The following is a 24,493-nucleotide window of genomic DNA, read 5'->3' on the forward strand; positions in this document are numbered from 1 at the left end:
GGAGGAGCAGCAGTTCTATGCCAAACTCTCCAAGTGTGAGTTTGGATTGACGAAGATGTTATACTTGGGACACATCATAGGGGTGGACGAAGTGAGGGTCCACGAGGAGAAGATCAGGGCCATCAGAGATTGGCTGGAGCCGAGGAACGTGACGGAACTTCGGGGATTCATTGGTATTTGTACTTACTACCGGAAGTTCATTAAGGGTTTCTCATCGCTGGCTGCACCCCTGACAGATTTGACAAGGAAGGGGGCATTCAGTTGGTCGGATACAGCGCAGCGAGCCTTTGACAGGCTCAAGGAAGTGATGAGCAGTTGCTCAGTGCTTGTATTGCCAGATTTTTTGCAGCCATTTGTTTTGGAGTGTGATGCGTCGGGAGAGGGGATCGACGCAGTATTGATGCAGGGAGGTCACCCTATAGCCTTTGAGAGCCGGAAGCTCCTTTCGCACGAGAGGTTGTATTCTATATACGACAAGGAGATGCTGGCCATCATGCATGCATTGGCCAAGTTCTGGCAGTGTTTAGTGGGTAACAGGTTCAGGGTGAGGACTGATCACAATAGTCTCAGGTTCTTTTTCGAGCAAAAGCAGCTACAGGAGAGGCAGCAGAAGTGGATCAGTAAGATCCAAGCATATGATTTTGACATTGAGTATGTCAAGGGTAAGAACAACGTGGTAGCAGATGCCCTTTCACGTAGACCAGCCACGTTGTCTCTTATGAGCTTGGACACAGATTGGAGGGCTCGACTCTTAGTAGAATACTCCAAAGACAGATTTGCATGTGATGTTCTGGATGGGCTGGTGGTGGATGACAGGTATAGGGTGGTCGATGAGATCATCTACTACAGGGACCGGATCTTCTTGACTGAGAGATCTCAGCTCAAGAAGAAGATACTTCAGGCGTCACATGATTCACCATTGGCAGGCCATCAGGGGTTTACCAAAACCTACAGGGCCATTAGAGAGAGGTTCTCATGGAAGGGCCTCAAGGAGGACGTACTCCAGCATGTCCGGGAGTGCGACATTTGCCAGAGGAACAAGGGGGAGATGAGCCATCCCGCAGGATTATTGCAGCCTCTTCCCATTCCGGAGGGGAAATGGGAGTGTATTTCGATGGACTTCATCACAGGGTTGCCCATGGTACAGGGCAAGGATTGCATCTTTGTCGTCGTTGATCGACTGATGAAGTACTCACTTTTTCGCCATATCTGCACACTACACAGCAGCACAGGTGGTCGAGCTGTTCTTCAGAGAGATCTTCAGGTTACATGGTCTTCCCAAGACCATCACCAGTGACAGGGACAGCTGTTTCATGGGCGGATTTTGGTAGGAGCTTTTCCGGTTGGTGGGGACGGAGTTGACACCAAGTACCAGTTATCACCCACAAACGGACGGGCAGACAGAGATAGTTAACAAGTGGCTGGAGGGCTACTTGCGTAACTATGTCAGTGGGCAGCAGCAAGCATGGCTGAAGTGGCTGCATCTGGGGGAGTACTGCTACAACACTATACATCACATGTCCATCGGTATGTCACTATTCTATGCTTTGTATGGATATCATCCTTTATCTTTTGCTGACGTGATGTTTGGTGCTAGCAAGGCTCCGAGAGCCAAGATTTGGATCCAAAAGAGTCAAGATATTCTCCGAGCTCTCAAGGATAATATGGCTACAGCGCAGAACCAGCAGAAGCTGTATGCTGACAGGGGTCGGGTGGAGAGACAGTTTGAGGTAGGGGACTTGGTCTACCTACGATTACAGCCATACCGACAGTCGTCACTGAAGCAGAAGGGGGCTGAAAAGCTCAAGCCCTGCTTTTATGGGCCATACAGGGTGATACGCAGGATTGGACAAGTTGCGTATGAGTTGGAGCTGCCCCAAGGCAGCAAGATTCATAACGTCTTTCATGTATCATGCCTGAAGAAGGCATTGGGATAGCATGTGACAGTGACAGATGAGCTACCGCCCACGGATGATGAGGGGCATTTGGTGTTGTAGACAGTGGCTATTATTGATACCAGGGAGAGGCAGCTACGAAACAGGACGGTCTGGGAATTCTTGGTGAGGTGGAAGAATTTACCGGATGAGGATGCCACTTGGAAGAGTGAGAAAATTTTGCAGCATCCATCACTTCAGTTGCTTGAGGATAAGCAACATTTTTCTGGGGGAGACTGTAATATTCCTAATTAGCCATGGCTAATTGGAATATTTGATTTTGCTCAATTTTGCCTTCTATAGTTATTTATAAATAAAAGGTTGAGGAAAAGGGGGACATAACTCACCTTTAGAATCAAGTCACTTCCTATTAGCACAACGTTGTGACTTAAAGGGGAGCCAAGGGGGCCAAAGGACCATGTAGAGATGGGGCACACACAGACACTTGGAGGGACTGCGCAGATGGAAAGGAACACGTGGCAAGAAGGGGACTGCATTGGAGGAGGTGGGCCTTGGGATTGAGAGAGGCCAACGCTATAAAAGAGAGGGGAGCCTCATTTTGTCATTCGATTATGTGCATTTGAGCTAGTCACTTCGACTTAGAACACGTTGGCTATTTAGCTGGTCTGTAGCACTGTTTAGTGCATTGAGTGTCTCCATTCAGAGATCTCACCCTTAGCCCTTGGGGACTTCGAGTGCCTGCTCGGGCAAGGTACCTTTCAGCAGTCTTTTGCAGGAGTATTGATCTTTGGAGGGAGGAGGAACTGAGCATTTTGGATAGCTGCGCAGTCTTGAGAGAGGGACACAGTTCTTTTGGTGGGAGTTCTGGATTGAGGGTTTTGCGGAGGATTTGAGCTGGGAGATTGAGCAGGGGATCAGCCCTTGCATATTGGAGGATTTTGGCAGAGTTTCAGGTGGAGTTTTGGAGGATTCTATTCAGTGGCAGCGCAAAGCTTTGAGGGACAACGTAGATCCCCAAGGGCGTGATTTTCGGGGGTCGGCTATTTTAGAAAAGCTTCCTGGGTTTTTCTAGGTTTCTTGAGTAGAGTCTGATTCCAGAGTTTCAACATTTTCTGAGGAGGGGAACAATCCCAAATCCTCATTTGATTTCCAACAGTAGCAATAGCATGGTAGTTCTCCAGCAGCTTGGACGTAGTTCAGAGAGAGGCCATTCTTTTGCTATTTTGAGTGTATTTCTTCACTTGCCTTGTGCAAGTCGAGGTGCTACCTGTCTGATCACCTCTTGTACTCTTTCTATTACTCAGTATAATAAAATGGCTTAGCATTTCTCTCTACATTACTTGAGTATCTGCTTATATTTCACGTTCACATTATTATATGTTGTACCATTGTTATTTTTATCACTTTGAGTTTCCCGGTCACTATATCATTTGGACGTGTTTGGTTGGAGTTTGCTTGGGTTTGGGGGATATCCCGGAAACAGGATATTACAACTTCAGGGAAAATATGGGGATGGTGAAGAACCCATTTTAGTAGCAGAAATGGGAGTGATAACTGCAAGGATGCAGAGGGAGTTGCAGTGCGGATGCAGTGTTGGGAGAAAGGACTAGCAACAACACGGATGGAGAGGGAGTTGTCGTACGGATGCAGCAGTGGTAGTGGCAGGGCCATAGGTAGCAGTACAGGATGCAGTAGTGCAAAGGATGTTGGGCAGCAGGTCTAGCATCAACACAGGGACCGATGTCGGATGATTAGGGTGATACTCAATGAGGAGTATTGCTAGAGCACAGTCCTCGCTAAGAGGGAGTGTTGATTTGTGGTGACATCGGATGTGCTCTAGCCACAAAAATTGGTGGAGAGGCTAAGGCACATGAGATCTCCAATACCTAGAAAGGGTTTGGGCAGATTCTAAATAGTTTGGGAGGTATTAAAATAATTAATATTTTTAATGGAGTCCCCAAGTCTAAACTTAGGGAAAATAAAATATTAATGTGTATTAATATAAAACTGTGTTAGTTTGGTCCAAAAGTCATGGATCAAGCCAGATCTAATCTTAGCCATTGATTAGGGACTTAATCTCGACTGTTGATTTGTCAATGAGAAAAGTGTAAGAGGAGGCTTGAGGGTCACTTGGAGAATAGACCGAGGGAGACCAGTTAGTTCAATTTCTAGAGCGGGGTTAGTTGAGAAATTGAACCAGTGGTCTGGTGAGCAGTCAGGAGGCAGCAAGTACGGAGCAGAGAGGGGGGATCAACCACTAGAGATCAACGCTGAGGTAGGAGAGACAGATGCAGGGCTTTTCAGGTAGACGCAGAGGTAGCAAAAGACTGCGCAGTCACTTGTTGGGCCTGCGTGGTTGACGCAGAGAGGCCCAGGGCTGACATAGTCAAGCAGGGGCTGACGTAGAGGGTTTGAGAGCCACGCAGAGGTCAGCCGAGCTGACACTGGGATTGGGAGAAGTGCTGGAAAATTATTTCTCTCCGTGGGTAAGCCAGTTTGGCACCCTGTTGTACCAAAGAATTGCTGAATAATAAAATCCTCCCTTGTTGCACTAGTTTTCCCACATTGGGTTTTTTCAGGACTGTTGTGCAAAATATCTGTGTCAAATTTCAATGTGTTAATGCTTGTGCATATGTTTGTTTTTGTATTACGGTGTGACATCTGCAGCAATATTTATTTTAATGTTTATTGAAGTAATTTCATAAATAACTTATTGTGGAATAAGTAGGAAAAATAAATTAGTTGCTGCAGTGATAGAATTTGCACATGGTATCAGAGGAAGTAATCAAAGATAGAAAGGGAAAATCAGATATGGGTCGAGACCACGATGCACAGGCATCCACGTCAAGGGACTCACACAGATTTTCAGAAGATTGCACAAGAGAAAGATATTTCGATTTATCTATGTTGGCTTCACAAAGACTTGCCATTCCTCTAGACACTGTTTAGGGCCAAACGCACAAGCTCTGTAGGATGAGGTGCCTCTCCAATTGCTGAAAGTTGATCCCAGATTTCCTGAATTCTGGTGAGGAAGGGATCTATGCCTTCACCTTTCTACATCCTGATGTTTCTCAACTTCTCTTGAAGGAACATCTTCTGCTGCTCAAAAGGATTCTGATATAGTTGAGCGAGAGCATCCCACATTTCTTGGTCATATTCTTGGCTGATATATGTGAGACTCTATGGTCCTAGACTCCATCCATGATCCTCTACTTCGCCTTTTCCATCTATTTCCTATATTCCTTCAGCAGATTTGCATCGTTCGGTACTGCCACAACATTATCTGTATAGGTCTTCAGGCCAAATTCATCTTGCAAGAAGGACATCCTAGCCTTTTAGATGACATAGTTGGAGGCACCCTCCAACCTATCCTGATCTTTAAGCCCAACTGTGGAAATATCAATAACTTGAACGAGAAACTATCTCTTTCACTTGCTTGGCTGTTGAATATGCTATTCGCCTCCCTTCTAGAGTGAAACAATCTACTTGCAGCTACTGCTGATTGCAACTGGAAATTTGGATCTCTAGGCTAGAAACCCTCTGAGAGAAATTTCCCTCTGTGTGTGCACTTTCTCTTCCACCCGGCATTGATTGTTAATTAATTAGCAGTTTATTGCTACGACAACAATGAATTAATCATACTACAATCTTCACAAATTAAAATATTGTGAAAGGTAAACTGGAAACTGAGAAAACACTGGCACACACACAAAATTATTACACCGTTATTTTGGACTAAAGTCCCCTGAAATACCCAACTTGGGAAAACCGATGCAACAACTGAGGGTAAGCAGTAGTGAGAAAAATCTGAGTACAACTGGATGCCCAAACTGACAATCCACTATAGGGAAAGTGGCCACAAAAATTAGTGAGACAAATTTCGTCTCACCCGACACGTATCCAATTCCAAAACTAGCACCATATGGCCTCTACGAAACCCCTGCGTTACCTTTGCGTCAAATATGCACAAGCACTTATACGCTATGCCTGGAACTGCAATTGATCAAGCCCTCCGCCCAATTCATCCTCTAGGATTGACTCGTTGGTCTCTTCTTGAAATAATCTCGGCCTCCAACAACTGAATCGACCCTTTGTCTGGACGAATTGAACTTTGCCTCTGAAGCTTCTGCGCCAACATTGCGCAGTCTCACTGAGGAAACTCAGCCTTCCTGTAGCTGACTCTCTAGAATTGGAAGACTTCCTCGAGACTCACTGTCTCTGCCCCTCTCTGTCTCTACCCCACTTCTCGGGCTCAAACTCTTCTAGCAAAATGTTGTTGCTCTCTGGAAAAATTGAATTGCCCAAGGAAATCAATCTCAAGTATGTTCCTCCATCTACCTGTCGACTTCTTCTTATAATCTCACTGTGGGTCTCCAACGACCAAGATTAAAACTTAATCAATGGCTGAGATTATTTCCTGGTCTATTTGTGTGAGTTTCTAGAAAAATCTCACCTTCCTTAATTAATCCCTGTTAATTAATCATTTTTCCTAAGTTAGACTTAGGAAAATTTTAATTACTCATTAATTAACTTAATTAAGGAAGTTTAGGTGGATTTTTCTGAAACCTTTTCTGGGTTATGGAGTCCTAGTGTTTCTTAGCCTCTCCAACAACTGTCGAGACTAGAACACCGTCCGATGCTACAAAAACTAACAGGTTGGCCTTTCACTGTGTTTGTAATAATTTTTCGCTTTCAATTCATACTAAGAGGAGGAGGAGGTCGACTTCTCCATTCACGGTCATTGATGCACATGGTTGGTCCAAATGAGTTCTAATTGTTGAAGAAAACCAAGTTAAGTTGCCCGTGCTTGAGTTGAATTGAAGTCTCCAAGATGTCACGTGATAAAAATATCTCTGAGCATAATTATAGCCAATTCAACTTGGCTAAAAGCATCTTTGAGTATTTTGAGAAAATTCAACTCATGATAAAATTATCCTTGGGTAAATTTCGCAGTTTCAAACTAGGTTGTTTTCCTCAAATAAATTTAGTAATTTCAATTTGGCATAATTTTCCTCAAACCATCTTTAGTAAATTCGACTTGGTATATGTTGATTTGGGGTTAGCATGAGATGTGCTCTAGCCTTGAAAATTGGTGGAGAGGCTAAAGCACATGAGATCTCCAAGACCCAGAAATGGTTTGGGCAGATTCTAACCGGTTTGGGAGATATTAAAATAATTAATATTTTTAATGGAGTTCCTAAGTCTAAACTCAGGAAAAATAAAATATTAATGGGTATTAATATAAAACTAGGTTAGATGGTTCCAAAAGTCATGGATCAAGCCAAATCTAATCTTAGCTGTTGATTAGAGATTTAATATCGACCATTGAAGGACCAATAGGAAAAGTATAAGAAGAGGCTTGAGGGTCAGTTAGAGAACACACTGAACGAGACCAGTTAGTTCGATTTTTGGAGCGGGCTTAGCTGAGAAATTCGAACTAGTGGTCTGGAGAGCAGCAAGAGGTAACAAGTACCGAATAGAGAGTCGGGAACAACACCAGGGGAACAGCGCAGAGGTTGGAGAGGCAGATGCAGAGCCTCTTAGGTAGACGCAGAGGCAGCAGACTACGCAGTGATTGGAGGGCATGTGTGGGTGATGTAGAGAAGCCCAGTGTTGACGCAAAGAGGCAGGGGATGACGCAGAGGGTTTGGGAGCTACGTAGAGGTAAGCCAGGCTGACGTTGAGACTGAGAGAAGTGCTGAAGAATTTTCTCTCTGTTGGGTAAGCTAGTTTGGCACTCGGATGTACTAAAGAATTAATGAATAATAAAATCCTCCCTTGCTGCACCGGTTTTCCCACATTGGGTTTTTCCGGGGACTGATTGTCCAAAATATTTGTGTCGATGTGTTAATTCATGTGCATGTGTTTGTTTCTGTATTATGATGTGATATCTGCAGCAGAATTTATTTTGATGTTTATTGAAGGATTCTCATAAATAACTTATTGGGAAATAAGTAGGTAAAATAAATCAGTTGTTGCAGTGATAGAATTTTCACAGTATAATTTTAGAGGATCAAATTAATGTGCTTTTTAGTTGAGGGAAAAAATCATTAAAATAAGGAGTAGAAATAGGAAAAGGGGAGGGAAATGTGGAGAGGAATTAAGTGGATAGATAGGAGGGAAAATTGGAAGGAAAGAGTGAATGGTGGAGGGAAACTAGGAGTAGGAATAGAAGATAAAAAGGGAGTCCAAGTAGGAGAGAAATGAATAGAGGGAAACACATTAGGAGAGAAAATATGATGCGAGAGAAAAATAAAATTTATTTCCATGTTAAACTTATGCACTTTGCCACCTCATTGATGACTCATCTAAAATCTTGCCACTTGTCCATTCCATCTACTGCCATGTGTCAACCCCTTAGACTGTCACATCATCCTGCTATAAATAGACATGCCAAAAATAATAGTGCCCCTGAAAAAAACAAACAAGTAGGAAATGCCCCAAATAAATGGGGGGCCTTGCCATATATAGTATGTCTAAAAATAAGCATTGCTAAAAATAGAAATCTGATTTCATGTCTACAATATTACATTGATTAGACTTTAGAATCTAACAGGGAACCCAAATTCACAATCAGCGTTGCCATGCCAAGACTACAAAAAATATAAATTCCTTAGAATTGGCTGAATCCATCATCATCAGACTCAAAACTTAGTGGGGAGTCCAAATGTGTGTTAAATTGGAAACTAGGGCCAAACTTCATGTGGGTCATCTTATTCATGGCTAATAATATTTTTACTAGATTCCTCTCGTTGAGAGGTGTAGGATTGATCTAAAAATCATCCGATTTCAATAAGTATTTATGGAGATATGAATTTATTTTGATTATGGAATTATTATCAAGCCGACCTACAACTCATGTACGCTCATTTGCACTCAGTCATCTCATCACATCTCACTCTCTCTCTCTTGCGCAGAAAAGAGGGTCTTCTCTACTGCACAGAAAAGAGTCTCTCTCTCACACATGTGGAAGGAAGCTGCTGAAACAGAAGCTGCAACTGCAGATCCAAAGTTTTCCAAAGTTTGACTAGTGTGGACCATCAAACCTCCTCTTCTAAATTACGTTGTAGGTTCATCTGAACCTCCTTTCAACGCTGCAACTTTTGGTGGTGGAATCAATTCGATCCGACGGTCGGTTTGCGAGATATCGACTGCCCTAGTTTGAAGGAAGTTGCTGAAACTGAAGCTGCAACTGCAGATTCAAAGTTTGATCAGCGTGGACCATCAAACCTCCTCTTCTGAACTGCGCTGTAGGTTCATTTGAACCTCCTCTGAAGGCTGCAACTTTTGGTGGTGGAATCAAGTTGATCTGACAGTCGGTTTGAGAGATATCGATTGCCCTAGTTTCAAGGAAGCTGCTGAAACTGAAGCTACAACTGCAGATCCAAAGTTTGACTGGCGTGGACCATCAAAACTCCTCTTCTAAACTGTGATGTAGGTTTATTTGAACCTCCTCTGAAGGCTGCAACTTTTGGTGGTGGAATCAAGCCGATCCGATGGTCGGTTTGTGAGATATCGACTGTCCTAGTTTGATGATGAAGCCCCTAATGCTGTTGCTGCAGATCTAGGGTTTGATACTGTTGATATAAATCAGATTTATTGTACTATTTCTCTCTGTTGAATTATCGAAGATAAAAGAAGATTTGATCAAAGGCTTTCCCCACACATTGTGGGGTTTGTCCTTGGCTAGCCGCCACATCTTGTGTCTCTTGTCTTGGCTTCTTTTCTGTCGATCGTTTAATGTTCTATCTGCAGTTTACTTTATGTACATGTGATTGCTAATTTGTGGAATATAATAAGAAAAATAAGTAAACTGTTATAAGCATAGAACATACCATAACTTAACATGGTATCAGAGCCGAGGTGAAGACAAAGCCTGAGCAAGAGCAAGAGCAATCACCGAAGAGAAGATAGGCAAGACTATCCTAGAACAACGGAGTGTTGGACCATGTGAGAGGCAATATTGTTGAGCCTCCATCAAATGCATCCGCTGCTGCCAGGTACAAATGGAAAACCGGAGAAGTCAAAACAAAGAAGATCATCCGGGACTCTATCGACAAGCACTTGGTGGCCTACATCTCTGACCTAAACACCTCCAAGGAAATTTACGATAGACTGGTGAGTTTATTTAAAGTTAATGATGCAAATCAAGTTTTGTTTCTTAGAAATAAGCTGAGGAAATCAAGAAGGGTAAAGATGAGAGTATGCAAGCATACTTCTTAAGAATCACCGAGATCAAGAACGATCTCCTATCTATTAGGGAGACTATTATTGATAGGGAAATGACACTCACGACTCTTGGAGGATTACCATCTGAATGGTACATGTTCAGGACTACTCTTCTGAACAATCATGTAATTCCTGGTTTCAAGGAATTAATGGCTAGATGCATTCTAGAAGAAGCAAGGGTAGAAGAGCAAGAAATACCCTTGCCTAAAGGTCCTCCTGCTGCCTTTTCTTCTCATGCTAAGAAAAGAAATAATTTTGAATAGAAAAAGAAGGTGTATGTTCGGGATGTGCTGAAGGAAAGCTCAAAAGGGGACCATTCCCCTCAAGCCTAAGCAAGACCTCCGATATATTACAGTTGGTTCACTCAGGCATACCTGAGGTTGGCATTAAGAGGGAGACTACTACACCACATACTCCAGAGCAGAATGGTGTGGCACCGTATGATTGTGGAAGCTGTCTCTATGGGTAGATGATGTAACAATGCCTGATGTGGAAGAACCGATGGATCCTATTTATCCACCTGAGCCTTCCTCTTCCAGGAAGAGGCCTTCATGGCTTAGGGGGATACTTGATGATGCTGAAAGACATGCTGCACCCCGAGGAACCTTCTGTGAAAGTAAGAAACCCAACAGGTATCAGGGATACCTGACCAGTATGAGCACAATCATACAAAATGAGCCTTCATCATTCTCATATGCCGTCAAGCATCGAGTATGGAAGGATACTATGACCATTATGGAGAATGATGTCTGGGAAGTAGTTCCCAGACCCCTGGACAAGACAATTGTTACTTAAAAATGGCTTTACAAGATAAAGCTGCAGCAGATGGAAGTACGGAATAGTATAAGGCTCGTTTTCTTGCTCGTGGTTTCTCCCAGAAGAAAGGTATAGACTATGATGTGATATTTGCACCTATTGCCAGATATATGACCATCCGCTTGATCATAGCCCTTGTGGCTTCACAAGGATGGAACCTACATCAGATGGATGTTAAGACCGCGTTCTTGCATGGTTCGATCAAAGAAGAGGTCTATGTGGAGCAATCCGAAGGATTTGAGATTTATGATTGAAAATCTCATGTATGCAGGTTGAAGAAGGCTCTCTATGGGCTGAAGCAAGCACCCCGAGCATGGTATGAGAGGATCGATAGCTACTTGATGAAGTTGGGATTCACTAGGAGTTGTATATGGATAACCTCTTTCTAACAGGTGCATACCCTTTCATTCACAAATGTAAGAGGGAGTTGACTTTTGAATTTGAAATGAAGAACCAAGGACTTGAAGTGTGGCAGAAGTCAAGGGAAATTTTCCTATCTCAAGGAAAATATGTGGTGAAGATTCTGAAAATATTTGGTATGGTGGATTGCAAGCCTGTGACTACCTCGACGATCTTAACTTTCAGAAGTTATATGGTAGTGATGTCGGACCAGATTTGGGAAATGCCTCTGAGTTTCAAAAACTCATTCGCGTTGATGTTCTTGGTGAACCTCCGTCAAAACATATGTTTTGCAGTTAGCATTGTGAGCTCATATTTGGTTGAGCCTCACTAGATTAGTGCCAAAAATCTTCTGAGATGTCTTCAGGACACAATCTCTCATGGATTGAGATACACTGCTGAAAATATGAAACTGCATGATTATTCGAACGCTGATTAGGCAGGTAGTGTGGAGGATCACTGGAGCACTTTTTAGTGTTGTTTCTCTTTGGATTTTGCTTCGATATAATGGATGAGCAGGAAGCAGAAGTCGGTTGCCATAAGCACCACCGAGACCGGATACATATCTACGAGTATGATCTTGTATGAAGCTGCCTGGTTGGGGAAGCTCTTCAGTGAGTTGTTTGAACACATACCACTGTGATTCTTTGTAACAACCAGAGGTGGGATTTGATTATTGAGGAATCCCGTATTCGTCAATTGCTCCAGCAGATAGACATCATCTGGGATATGGTAAGGTGATGAGCAAGGAGGCTCCATCGCATTAAGATGATGTACAGGTCGATACACCTTGTCAAAGCCTTGAGGAAATATCCAATCTGTGATTTTCCCAAACAACTTGGAGTCATCAAGAAAACCTTGTACAAGGGTCCTGCATGTTGCATACATTGAGCTCTGGGAGTTCTGAGGGCTTACGGTTCTTACTGGAGCAACATACGACCATAGGGTGACTCACCTTCCTCTGGTGGTGCGCATTGGAACAAGATGATTCGCTCTCTTGTGGGACAAGATGATTCGCTCTCTTGTGGAACAGGATGATTCGCTCTCCTGTGTAGCAGGATGATTAGTTCTCCTGTGAGGCCTGGATTGATGTGTTCTCCATGGCGATTGTAGCACGATTGATGTGTTCTCCTGTGAGGACGGGATTGATTAAGTTCTCCTATCGAGGCATCCTACCCATGCAGTCTGATACTCATGGGAAGTACCTCTCATCTGATCAATGAGCACGGAAATGAAGTTAGGGACCATAGTAGTACCGATGGACGCATCGTTGTATCTACCGTACTCCCTACACTAGGACAACCTCCATTGATCTGGGATCAATGATACTGGTCTGGGACTAGTGGTAGGAGTTGTACCATACTATGACACTGACTTCGGGTCGGTTGAGACTAGTTTGGGACCAGTGGTACATACTCTGAGACTGACTTCGTGTTAGTGCAGTACTGATCTGGGACCAATGAGAGTGGTACATACTATGATATTGACTTCAGGTCGGTTGAGATTGGTCTAGGACCAGTGGTACACTCTCTGAGACTGCGACACTGGTCTGGGACCAGTGGTAGGAGTGGTACCTACTATGAAGCTGACTTCGGGTCGGTTGAGACTGGTCTGGGACCAGTGGTATGCACTCTGACACTGACTTTGAGTCAGTGGAGGATGATACTGGTTTGAGACCAGTGGAGTTGTACTCACTATGACGCTGACTTCGGGTTGGTTGAGACTGGTCTGGGACCAGTAGTACATACTCTAAGACTGACTTTGAGTTAGTATGATACATCTTCGATCATTTCTTCTTCTTCATAATTCGGACAAAAGCAGAGCATAACAAACCAATGCAAGAACAAAGCAGAACATAGCAGAACAATATAGATCAGTACAGGGCAGAACAAGACAAAGCAGAACAAGCAGAATAGAACAGAGCAGGGCAAGGGTCAGGCTGTACAGGGCAATGCATTTGATGGATGAATAGTAGCGACCGATAGGCAGATTGCAGATGAAGTTCTCCCTAGTTGAGAGGGAGTGTTAAATTGGCAACTAGGGCCAAACTTCATGTTGGTCATCTTATTCATAGCTAATAATATTTTTATTAGATTTCTCTTGTCGAGAGGTGTAGGATTGATCTAAAGATCATCCGATTCCAATAAGTATTTATGGAGATATGAATTTATTTTGATTATGGAATTATTATCAAGCCGACCTACAACTCATGTAGGCTCAGAAGCCCAACAGTCGCATCTATTCAAACATCATCAGTTGTGTATAAATATAAGAGGACTTTTCCTCATTTGCACTCACTCATCTCATCACATCTCTCTCTCTCTCCTGCGCAGAAAAGAGGGTCTTCTCTACTGCGCAGAAAAGAGTCTCTCTCTCACACATGTGGAAGGAAGCTGCTGAAACTGAAGCTGCAACTGCAGATCCAAAGTTTGACCAGTGTGGACCATCAAACCTCCTCTTCTGAATTGCGCTGTAGGTTCATCTGAACCTCCTCTGAAGGCTGCAACTTTTGGTGGTGGAATCAAGTCGATCCGACGGTCGGTTTGCGAGATATCGACTGCCCTAGTTTGAAGGAAGCTGCTGAAACTGAAGCTGCAACTGCAGATCCAAAGTTTGACCAGCGTGGACCATCAAACCTCCTCTTCTGAACTGTGTTGTAGGTTCATATAAACCTCCTTTGAAGGCTGCAACTTTCGGTGGTGGAATCAAGTTGATCTGACAGTCGGTTTGTGAGATATCGACTGCCCTAGTTTGAAGGAAGCTGCTAAAACTGAAGCTGCAACTGCAGATCCAAAGTTTGACCAGCGTGGACCATCAAACCTCCTCTTCTGAACTATGTTGTAGGTTCATCTGAACCTCCTCTGAAGGCTGCAACTTTTGGTGGTGGAATCAAGCCGATCCGACGGTCAGTTTGTGAGATATCGACTACCCTAGTTTTGATGATGAAGCCGCTAATGCTGATGCTGTTGATCTAGGGTTTGCTACTACTGATATAAATCAGATTTATTGTACTATTTCTCTCTGCTGAATTATTGAAGATAAAAGAAGATTTGATCAAAGGGTTTCCCCACACATTGTGGGGTTTGTCCCTGGCTAGCCGCCACATCTTGTCTCTTGTCTTGGCTTGTTTTCGGTCGATCGTTTAATGTTCTATTTGCACTTTACTTTATGTACATGTGATTTCTAATCTGTTGAATATAATAAGAAAAAGAAGTAAATTGTTATAAGCATAGAACATACCATACCTTAACAATGTGTAATCAGAACTGACATGTGACCATTGCTAAAAATAGGAAGTGCTTGGAATCTCGTGAAATCTTACTCATTGGATTCGTCTTTTACTAAGGAATCCAAATCCATGATCAGAATCAACATGAAAATATTGCTAAAAATAGAAAATGCTTACATGTTGCCCGTGAGTAGCTAATTGGACTCAAAATCTTGCAATAATTCTAAATATGTCATTATCTTTGACATGTGAATCTTCGGATGAAACTTGCTAAAAATAGTAAGTGCCATGCATGTCACCCGAAAAAGCCTCACTAGATCTTGAGTTTGTAAGGACTCCGAATACGTGATCAGTACTGTTGTACCATTCCTGGAACTCCGTCTCCTACAAAGCAGGGAACTTACTAAAAATAACAACTCCCTCCAATTTGTATAAAATTGTTTAAATTACCACTAAATCAACCCTGCAACTAGTCTCCTTGGGAACCAACCCCTAGCTTGTATTTGCATCTGTCTCTGAACCTTCAGCCTGATGAAATGTGTTGGTCTTTAACTCTCTAAAATTTGCAAGGGGCCAATTTAGCGGTTAACAATTCCATAATGCCAAGATATGATCCCCATGCTAAATGACCAAACAAGTGTAGGGGTGTTTCCACACAATACCCATCTCTGATCATACATTACCAATGTTTAACCAAAGTGAGGGCTAAATCATCATAAAATAGTAAATACCACTGTTGATAATATCGGCGATATATCGCCGAATATCGGAAATATCGCGATATTTTCGGCAAGCCGATATATCGCCCCGAAAATATCGCGATATTTTCGGGTCCCAAAAATATTGCGCGACGATCTAAAATATTGCCGGGCGTGTTTTTCCGCGGCTATAAAAAACGAAAATTGTTTTTTTTTTCTTCATTTCTGTTTCTGAGTGTTGGAGAAGAAAGGGAAAGAGTTTTGTGGTGCTTGTCAAGGAGGGTTTGAAGATCAAACGATGATTATCACCACCAATTAAGATTTTTTTGTGGATCAAAGATTGAAGAATAGTGAGACAAACTTCATTTCTTCCATTAGCAGGTATGTTCTTAAAAACCCCTATGTTAATGATTTTTTCATAGATTTAGGGTTATGCTTGCTTGCCTCTTTGCCTACCAACATTTTGTTTCTTTGTTTTTTTCCATTTGCTATGATTTTCATGCCCATGAATCAATGCAAGGGTTTTCTCCATATTTGGACAGCAAGCTTCATTTTTTTTTTCAACTTTCTTATGCACCCTCTTATTGCCATTTTTCATTCACATTGCAAAATGCAAATAATGTAGTAATTTTTTTTGAATGAGGTTGTTATTACTTATTATTTTTTCATTTTGTGTTGGGGGGTTTAATGCCAATTTTTTGTTTTTTTTGTGCCCTAGGTTTGAATTAGTTCACTACAAATGTCAAATATGCCAAAAGCCTTGGACCCATTTTGGGAGTATGGGGAGGCTGTTGGTGGGGCAAATCAGGCATATATATCATGCAACTTGTGTGGGACCAAGATGTCAGGAGGGATTACACGATTGAAATACCATTTGGCTAAACTCTCTGCATATGATGCAGATGTGATGCCTTGTATGGTTTCTAGTGCAGAGGTTATACAAAAAGCTCGTGAAGCAATTGCTGAACAAGACAGAAAGAAAGCTGCTAGGGAGAGGCCAATGGTCTCAGATAGATAGCTGCTAGTTTTATTTGTTTTGCAACTTTTGCTACATATAAGTTTATAACTCATGATGATGAAATACTTTTAAAGTTTTATATATGTGATGTTGTTTTGTTTGAGTCCTTGATTGGACAATTATCACTATCAGGGATCAGCAGGATATGTGATGTTATTTTGTTTGAGTCCTTGATTGGACAATTATCAATTTATCACTATTAGGGATCAGTAGGATATGTGATGTTATTTTGTTTGAGTCCTTGATTGGACAATTATCAGGGATCAGCAGGATTTGGTATCGCCTTTGAAGTTTGATGTATCATTTCTATTTGACATCATATATATCAATGCCTTCTTCATATTTATGTGCCAATGTGTTTAGTTCATGTTGTTATTGCTTTATATGTTTAGAAATCTGAAAAAAATGAATATATTATGCATTTTTTATGTTTGCCGATATTTGCCGATATTTTGCCGATATTTTCGCCGATATTGCCGATAAGATATTTTCCGGACCCTCGCCGATATTTTCCCGATACCAATATTATCAACACTGGTAAATACTGTGTTATAGGTGGAGTGCTCTCTCCAAGTTATCAGCAAATATACCACACTTGAAAGTTTGAAACCATAACACTAAAAGATTGCATGTGACCAAGGACTTTCCACAACATGAGTTGTCAGATATGACAAACAATCCAAAATTGAGAGCAATGAATCTCCTTCAAACTAAGCACTGAACCAATACAAATGGACCAACCGACACAACCATCTCCAAGCTAGTCACTAGTGGGGAAGTCACAAGGATCAACTAAATGTGTAAACGAATGACTTCCATTAAGAGTCCTCAACACCCATCCGGAGGTGGTCAATAGATAAACTATTACAAGGGAAGCAATTCTATAAAATTCGGCACCAAAATGTTCCCCCAGTCTATCAAATGCTCCATCAGCTTCATCCTGAAACCTCTGACACGTGTGTTGAAAATCACAAGGGTGTGATAGAAGTGACAATTGTCGTGATGAAAATCACTGGTGTAAGGCCCCATACAATGTATAACAAAGGGTAACACTGTCCTTGAGTCCTCTCAGTCACCTGTGCACATTTTCTTAAGTTGAGAGGCGAGCAGCAAAAGCATGCAGGAAAATGTGCTAGTTTCAGAGGGTTTCCGATGCTTTTATAGGTCAGCCTAAGTTTAACTCACCTGAGAGTTGAAACTGTTTGTTTGAAGGCCAAGAATAGGAAAACTTGGGGACTTGCAAGCCTGATAACATTGATTTAAACACATGATAATTATAATTACATGGGTCAGAATTCTGTGGGTGTTGTTTTCTTTTTGTTTTTGCACTGGATCATGTATGAGAACATGTTTTCTTAAAGATAACCCGATGTATGTTTTTAAAATTTCTGAAATGTTGCATCGTGTGGTTTTGGAATTGGACTCTTGTGATTTTATTAACTGTATATACAATACTCAGGGCTTGAAGTTGTTCTTGCAAATGGCACTGTGGTTGATATGCTTGGAACCTTGAGAAAAGACAATACGGGATATGATTTGAAGCAGTTATTCATTGGTATGTTATTATTTTCAGTACACTACAAGGTACACCATTCAATATGCTTCAAGAGAGTGCTTTACATTTAAGAATGATTTGAAATTGCTTTCTAATCAAGTCAGGGTCATCCTAACAACACTGAACCAATTTTTTTATTATGCTGTTTTCCATAAAACTTTACAGGAAGTGAAGGCACCCTTGGCATAGTCACAAAGGTTTCAATTCTTGTACCACCAAGGCTTTCATCAATAAATCTTGCCTTTCTTGCATGTGGAGATTACTTGAGCTGCAAGGTGGGCTGATGTTTCAACTTCATTGCTGTTCCTTTATTTTCCCTCTAACTTATGTTTTACTCTTATTATTTATGAATATTGTGGTGATCTGTTGCTACTCTAAGAGAAGTAGATGGTTTTACCACTCAAATCCACACCAAGGGTGCCTAAGTCCAAAGTCACTAAACCTAAACACAGTTTGGAGGGGTCACACTGAAAATTCGGAAACCCCGAATCTTACTACAGCAACTGATAATGTTCTATTTGTTAAATTAATCAACCAAATTGAAATAAAAATCTTCTGATACGCAGAGTTATATGTAAAAATATTTTATTAAAATGATGAATAGATAGATGATGATGTTTACAATGGGGTTCCCTGGCTGATATACCGCCATTGGCACTCTTTGGGAAAGGGCATGATGTTATGATCGTGCCCTTTCATCTAATTAAACCTAAAATTAAATAATAACCTAAAATTAACTAATTTTTTACATAACATTGCCTTCCTCTTGAAAGAATGCTTTGTCCTCAAAGCATAAGTAACGATGGATGTTGTTGAAGAATGATTCATTCTCCCAAGAAACGTCTTCTTCGGCAAGTCCTTCCACTTGATTATATATTCCAAGATGATCAAGGTCCCACACTTTAAAAGGTCTTGGATTAATCTCTCAATTTCCGTTTTTTGGAGATGTGGATATCGGTATGGCTTGATGTTGATGGGGTCTGACCCTGCCTTGACTTCTATTGTATGCTCAATTTCCCTATTAGGCGGCATCTTCATAGGTAGGTCTTGAAATACTTTTTCATGCTTCCGAATCATATCTTGTATCTCTGGTGACTCTTCTCTGGTCATATTTGCAGATAACATTTCTAACTGGTGACATTGTACTGCATAAGCAGGTGCTCCTCTTTGACTCAGCTTCATCATTTGAGAAGATGATACAACTTGATTTTCGGGTGCTTGGAATCCGTGTAGTTTGTACTTCTGACCTCCCCATTTGAATTTTATAAATTGTACTTGATGGTTGGCGGCATAAGTACCTAAAGTTTGTAGCTATTGGATACCTAAGACTACATCTACTCCTCCTAACGGTACCGTGAAGAATGGAAACTCTAGATTAAAGTCTTGAATCTGCAAATTGACCTTATGGCATTTCCCTACCTTTTCAATCTTCTTACCATTAGCTACCATCACTTTCATGTTTGGTAAAGGAAATGAAAAAATATTGAGTCTCCTTGCCACGGTTGCATCTAAAAAATTGTGTGTGCTACCTGAGTCGATGAGAACCACTACGTTGTTCTTCTTTATGTGCCCTTTTAACTTTAAAGTCTGAGGTTGTGATATACCTGTCATAGCTGATAATGACACTTGCGGAATACTTCCGTCGTCTAATTTTGGTGAGAATTCTGGGGTGTCTTCTGTGTCTTCTATGTCATAATCTTCACTGTTTGAATCATTGGTTGCGTCACAATTATATAGGTTCTTTGGTTCTTTTCCTTTAGCACATCTATGTTTGGGGTCCCATTTCTCACCACAGCGTTTACATTTACCCTCTTTTATCCTTTGTATTTCCACATTAGATTTTTCATCTTCACGACGATGTGGTGGAACATATCTTGTATTATTTGAGTCCACATACTGGGGTATCCTTCGTCTTGCATAAGTTTTTTCTGCTTTTGACCAAAATATTGGTTCGTATTTCTTTTCGGCTGTTTTTTATTTTCATCTTGCTACTTCTATAGATGTAATGTCATGCATCTCAGGTTCTGCTTGTAAATGGGTTTTGAGTCCTGAGATGTATGACTGAATTAGACGAGATTCTAATAACCCAGGTACACCTGTTACTAAGGTCTCCCATTCTTGAGTGTATTCGTCCACACTTCCTTTTTGTTGTAACTTGATGAGTTTTGAAAAGAACTCTTCTTCTCTTACACCTTGGAATCTCTTAAAAAATGCATCTTTAAATTTTCTCCAGCTAATGACGTGTGTTTTTTTTTCCACCACATATACCAGTTATATGCTTCTCCTTCCATTTTCATGGATGCATGCCTGAGCTTTTCGTCATCGTCATTGATGTCATATATCTCAAAGTATTCTTCTGCTTTATTTATCCATGCAACATTGTTTTTTTCGTTTCCATCGAATTTAGGCATCTTGATTTTTGCCCTTCACTGGTATGTTGCTAATGGTTGAGCGAAAAAAGGGTGTTGATTGGTAAAGTTATCCTAGAGTTGCTTGTTTGTAAAGGCCGTGTTACTCGCTTCTTGCTGGGGTGTCGCTGATTTTTTTGGGGATTCAACTTTTTCATGAGAGTTTGTTGACTTTGTTGAATTTGACGAGATGTGTTCTTGATTCTCTTCACCTTCTTTTAGTAGTTGTTCGGGTGTACAATTCGACCTTTTACACAGAATTTTCAGCATTGTTAAGACCTCTCTAATGCCTGCTTCTGTTTGGACATGGTAATTTTCCATCTTTATTTCTATTCGATTTGTCGTATCGTGAAGATTTTTGATTTCATCAGCGTGCTCCCCAAGCTTGATCTGGAATTCATTTAATTTTTTACTGACCTCGTCGTGGTTGTTATTTATCTTATGCTCCGTATCCAACAATTTTTTTGGAAATCCGCCATTGTCATTGTCGACATCGAGCGGGTTTGCGGGGGCGTGTATTTGCTTGCCAGCTAAAATATTTTTCCCCTCCTTTTTTTTTTATTAACTAAAATAAATTTTATACATATAACTTTTAATTAATTAAAATAATTTTAATTAATTAAATTAACTTATATGTATATATATATATTTATTAATTAAAATAAATTTAATTAATTAAATTAACTTATATATATATATATAACTTTTAATTAATTAAAATAAATTTAATTAATTAAATTATATATATTATATATAATATATAATATAATTATATATATTATATATAGATTAGTGTTTTATAACGTTATGTATATCTCACGTTATAACTAATTTAAGGTTTTGCTGACCGTCACGTCCCGCAGCAATTAACTCTTCCAACGGACAGTTTAATAGAAGATCTCAAGCGGAAATCACCGCAGAGCCACCACAATGGGCACAACTTTTGACGGCGGAAGAACAGAATCTTTTTAACACTGTGTAATAATTTATTTAATTAACCGCAGGGACAGTTCTGAACGTCACGTTTGATCGTCGAATTTTTAGCGGATACACTGTTCAGCTCACCGCAGGTTACGCGGACCACTGCACGTCACGTTTGACCTCTTGACTGTTCAAAAAAACTCGAATTTTACCGCAGATGTAACGCTGGGCGGATGGACAGAGGCACGATGAGCGGATGGACAGTGGGTTCTGACAGAGGCAGCGGAACGGTGAGCAGATGCACGATGAGCGGATGCTGACGGAGGTAGGGACACGATGGCTGCAAAAAAATATGACTGGTGGAAGGCTGGAGCGCGTGGCGGATGGGTAAGACTGGACAGCGGATTGTAGTGGACAGGGGTTTTAATGTATGCGCAGGAGCAGTGTGGGGGCGAGAGTGAATGTGAGGGATAAGGAAATTGATGAACAGTGAATCGGGAAGACGAGTGAACCTAGTATGATAGGCACAGTGAGCTGTGCAGCTATCTGCCGAGAAAAGAACCGCTTTGATACCAATGAAATAAAAAACTTCTGATACGCAAAATTATATATAAAAATATTTATTAAAATGATGAATAGATAGATGATGATGTTTACAATGGGGTTCCCTGGCTTATATACCGCCATGGGCACTCTTTGGGAAAGGGCATGATTTTATGATCGTGCCCTTTCATCTAATTAAACCTAAAATTCAATAATAACCTAAAATTAACTAATTTTTTACATAACACAAATTATTTGCAGTTTCCTACGGAAAATATTGAAACATATACATTGCAGCCTTCACAAAATAAATATTGCGGAAGAAATAAAAACACTGGAAGAATAGATGCACACACACAATAAAACACCGTTATTTTTGGACCAATGTCCCTGAAAAAACCCAACTTGGGAAAATCGGTGCAGTAGCTGAGGGTTTTATTATTATGCAGTAGTAAATCTGAGTACAAATCTATGGAAGCTCAAATCTAGCTTTCCATATAGAGAAAATGACTGACAAAAGTCTAGTGAGAAAAATCTCACTTCCACCAGTGATCCGACACTGACCTTAGCTCAAGATGAGCTGCTTCTTGCTGCCTTTGCATCACACTACGCAGATTTGCATCAGCCTTGCTTGGACCAGCGTCTCTCTCACTTTGCTGATCAGCTCCCATTCTAGCCCCTGCCACTGAATCTCGACTACTCCTCAGCAAAATGCGGATCTCCTCTTAAAGATCTCTGTTGCCTCTTTGCGCTGCGTTAGCCTCTCTGTGGAGTACACCGTCTCTTTGTTATGCACTCATCGGACTGGAAAAACTTCCTTCCGGCCTTACTATCCCTGCCCTCTCTCATTGCTATGAAACTACTGAATCACCTTCGACAACACACAACTGCTACTCTGGAGTTTGATTTCCTAGCAATATCAAATTCTTGTGGCTTCAAGTGTGTTCTCCAACCCCCATCAAATTTCTTCATATAATCTCTCGTTGAGGCTTCAACGGCCAAGATTAAAACATAATCGATGGCTAAAATTAACTAGAAATCGATCCATGTCTTCTTCTAGAAGATTCTCACCATGACTTAATTAATACCCTTTAATTAATTAGTTTTCCTAAGTTTAGACTTAGGCACCATTAAAAAAAGATTAATTATTTTAATTAAGTCGTCTCTAGGTGGAATTTCTAGAAATGATTTATGGGTTTTGGAGAATACATGTATTCTAGCCTCTGCACAAAGTTTTGTGGCTAGAACACATCTGATGCTACAAAAATCAACACACACAATATCTTTTTTGTTAACCATGGTGAATCAATAATGTTAGTGCAAAATATAGCCTGCCTCTAAGGAGAGAAACCTATGGGACAATTGCTAGACTAAGTGACAACAATGGGATGATGACCCACTCTCACCATAGTCAATGTCCCCTGCTCTTTACGGACTTTCACCAATGGGAGGAGTTCGGTGGGAAGGTAATGACTTGGGATAAATAGATTAATGATTAGGTATGTCGTGATTCCACAAATCCCATTCAAGGAGAGACACAACAATGGCTCAATGCTTCAAAGAAACTAAAACACTCTCCAAGAAAAGCCTTACGTTGTCATGTTCCCAATAAATATTTTTCTAAGTAAAATCATAATTTTTGCAATTTTGGCATTGAGAAATATTTCTGGCATATAAAACTTAAGAAATGTGGGTTATGGAGGCTCCACTTAATTTTTGGAGAAAAAAAGGCTGCAAACATTAGAAAAAATAAATTTTAAATGTAGTGGGATGTGGGGGCCACCCAAAAAGGGGAATTCGAACCCCTTAGGAACATTGAACCAAGGGAGGAGGCAAAAAAAGGAGTTTGAACTAGTGGGGGCCACAAGGAGGAAAGGGAGCAACAATTATAAATAGAGGATGAGAGCCTCATTTTGACATCTTTTGGCCATTTGATTTTAGAACTAGAGTTTGATTGAGCTGCTTAGCCAAGTCAACTAGTGCTGCTTAGCACAAGGAATTTTCGAGCAGGAATTCCAACTCTTCTTCGGTGAACTTTGAGTGTCACCCTAGGAGATAATATGAGAGTTGATTCCAGGTTATTTGGGGAGCAATTTTGTAGTGATTCTTCAGCTAGTGCGAGTTTCCTTAAGGACGCAGAAGAGATTTCATGGTGTGGAGGAGGACCAACAAATATCGGGATTTGTGCAGGATAATTTGCGGGAATTCTCCCTCAAGAAAGACAAGAATTTTCCTTGGCGATTTGCAGGTTGGAAGTACTGTTATTTTGGGAGGCCGAATTTATTTTTTCAGGGCCTGCACAGGGGTCTCTAGCTTCCTTCTGCACAGTCTTGTGAGCAACAACTTTCGGGAGTTGTGTAAGGAGAAATAAGGAGGATTGGAGCAGCTTTTTACAGGGGATTCAAAGGGTGAATTTTGCAGCAGTGTTTTTGGGGGCATATTTCATTAGTTCTTCTTCCAACTTCTTTAGCCAGTCGGTTAGATCCATACACACTTCTTGGGGTCACCAGGACACTTTGGATTCAACCTAAACCTTTTCTGGGTTTTGGTGGGTTTATTGAGAGGAGGCTTCAACTAATTTTGCAGAATTTTTCGGGCAGTCTTCGGACCATAATCCTCCATTCTTATAGCAGGGAGTATCACTAGTCAACTGGGAAGTTGCATCACTTTGTGGGTTCTGTTTTGGCTTGGAGTTGAGCCAAACCTTTTCTGGGTATTTATGGGTTTTAGGAGAGGAGCTCGTGGCTGCAATTTCAGAGCCTTCATTACCACACCTAGTCCT

The 24,493-nt window shown here is 41.1% G+C and overlaps 1 protein-coding gene across 3 annotated transcripts in view; it reads left to right on the plus strand.

Annotated features, from left to right (window-relative positions):
* LOC149188087 (D-2-hydroxyglutarate dehydrogenase, mitochondrial-like) overlaps window positions 1-24,493 on the plus strand; it is a 544,264-nt gene that overhangs the window by 233,244 nt on the left and 286,527 nt on the right. For all 3 annotated transcript variants that reach the window (XM_089411563.1, XM_089411562.1, XM_089411564.1), the window contains 2 exons: window positions 17,744-17,839; window positions 18,005-18,114. In XM_089411563.1, coding sequence (XP_089267689.1) covers window positions 17,744-17,839; window positions 18,005-18,114 — 206 coding nt within the window. The remainder of the gene's footprint in view (window positions 1-17,743; window positions 17,840-18,004; window positions 18,115-24,493) is intronic.

The sequence above is a fragment of the Pinus tabuliformis genome, chromosome 3_1 (assembly GCF_031772625.1).
Source record: "Pinus tabuliformis cultivar Carrire ecotype Pingquan chromosome 3_1, CPIR1, whole genome shotgun sequence".
In the NCBI taxonomy this organism is placed as follows: domain Eukaryota; kingdom Viridiplantae; phylum Streptophyta; class Pinopsida; order Pinales; family Pinaceae; genus Pinus; species Pinus tabuliformis.